General features: G+C 65.0%; 1 protein-coding gene across 1 annotated transcript in view; it reads right to left on the bottom strand.

Moving 5' to 3' along the window:
- NHERF2 (NHERF family PDZ scaffold protein 2) overlaps positions 1–2109 on the bottom strand; it is a gene marked incomplete at its 5' end in the record, with an annotated part of 9405 nt that extends 7296 nt beyond the window's left edge. The window contains 1 exon segment of the mRNA XM_014587034.1: positions 2037–2109. Within this exon segment, the coding sequence (XP_014442520.1) occupies positions 2037–2109 (73 nt within the window).

The following is a 2109-nucleotide window of genomic DNA, read 5'->3' as shown; positions in this document are numbered from 1 at the left end:
GGGTCGTGGGGTGGGCTCCGGGACCGAGAGGACTGACAGCTCCGCCCCCCACTCCCACTTCCAGCAGCTCCCTCCCTCCCCTCCAGGGCTCCTGACACCAGGGCCTGGGTCCTTTGGAGGGGAGGGCCTTGCCCTCAGCCCAGGGGCTTCTCTAGGAGGGGCCAGGGAGGGGCCACGGGATGCGTGTCTGGAAGTGAGCAAGAGGGTACACGGCTGAGCTTCGGGCTCCCGGTCTGCGTGTCACATGCATGTGTGCCTGTGTGCATCCACCTGTGTCCAAGTCTGTTTCTCAGTCCAGGAGCGAAGGAGAGTAGTGTCGCCCAGGGTCCCCACTGGATTGTGTCTGCCTGTTTCTGTCCCTGCCTCTAGGCTGCCGTCTGTCTGCAAGCCATGACCCTGGGCTCATCCCTGCTGGACCTGCCTCTGGAAGGGGAGGACCCTGTTCCTGTCTCAGGCACCCACTTGCGTTCCGTGTGGAAGGACTCAGACCCAGCAGGAAGGAATCAGGCCCGCCCAGGGCAGGTAGAGCTCCCTGCAGTCCGTGTGTAGACAGGTGCCAGGATGCATCGGGCACAACGGCAGCCAGGAACATGCAGGATGCCAAGCTTTGCCAGGTGAAGAGGTAGTGCCCGCTGGCCATCAGGGTCGGAAGAGGGCAGCCAACCCTGACCCTGTGGCCTGCAGGAGGGCAGACGGGGCACCCACCAGCTGCTCAGCTCAGCAGATGTTGCCAACGGTTAGCACCAGGCCGGCTGCCCAACCTGCGTCTCAGGCTCTGTCTCTCCCAGAGAGCTGCACCCGCTAGAGTCACCTCTGACCTCCAAGCTGTCTCCTCGTCTGTAAGGAGGCTCACGCCCAAGCCTGTGCCCTCCTGGGACAGGGCAGGGTCCAACATGGGTCTGTGTTCTGAAATCCTTGGAGACTAGCGCCCAAGGCCTGGGGTAGGCAGGCACTCTTGGTCAAGAGGCATTGACAAATAGAGGCGCGTGCCCTCCCCCCGCCAGGCCAAGCTCTGCCCTAACTGCACTCTTCAGGACACAGCCTCACCCAGCGGACACGAGGCGGCAGACAGCTGGACAGACGGCCCCGAGACAGGGACAGGAGTGCGGCTCCAGGCCCCAGAAGAACCAAAGTGCTCATCTCTCAGCCCGGGACTGGCCACGCAGACAGGCCATGGGCTCAGGGTGCTGTGAGGGACGCGGAGGACGGGCACAGAGGTCTGGAGTGACTCCCTGGCCCAGGCGAGGTGAATCCTCATGGGCCAAACCTGCAGGGAAGAGCCCCTGTCTGCCTCCCTGCTGTGGTCCAGCTGTGGTGGGGGTGGGGTGGGGGCCAGGCCAGCCAGGCTGCCACTGGGGAGGTACAGAGGGTGCTGCCCCCAGGGCCGACTCCCACCGGCCCCTGCGGCTCCGGCTGGGATGCAAGGAGGAGCACAGTGGTCAGACATGCAGACGCACAGGCCTGGGCATGAACACACACGCAGAGCCCAGCTCACACGCACATTGAAGCATGCACACCTGTTATACACACACAGTCTGCAGGTATACACACGCACTGATGAACTAACACGGGTGTGCCCTTAATGTGACTCCTCCCTGGGTACATACAGGCAGACGTGCAGGACTCGCACACACTCACACCCCCACTGTGCACGCACACACCTGTACGCACAAGCAGAAGAGCATCCAGGTCCCCACTTGCGCACAGATGCCTGGAGTCGTCTGACACCCCACACATGGCACACGAAGCCAAAACCAGGCAGAAGAGCGAGGGCCCAGGGCCAAGCAGCCGCAGTGCGCGCGCCCTGCCAGAGCCCCGCACCCGCAGCACAGGAAGGAGCTGCCTGGGGAGACCAGGAAAGAGGCAAGCGCTGCCTCCGGACACGTCCCGTCCCTCGAAGCCTCCTTGCCCGGGTCCCCGCAGGCAACTGAGGCCAGCGCTCAGGAACGTGGGGCGGGGGGTCCTAAGTGCCCAGCGACCCCCAGGGCAGGAAAGTGCTCCCCCGGGAGCCGGCGGGGCGGGGCGCGGGCACCCACCTGGTGATGCGTCTCGCCCTCCACGTTGACGCCGTTGACCTCCACCAGGCGGTCTCCCGCGCGCAGCGCGGCC

This window comes from Tupaia chinensis, unplaced genomic scaffold, assembly GCF_000334495.1.
Source record: "Tupaia chinensis unplaced genomic scaffold, TupChi_1.0 Scaffold000178_1, whole genome shotgun sequence".
NCBI lineage: Eukaryota > Metazoa > Chordata > Mammalia > Scandentia > Tupaiidae > Tupaia > Tupaia belangeri.
Note: the sequence above shows the minus strand (reverse complement) of the source record. Positions and strands in the feature narration are given on the sequence as shown.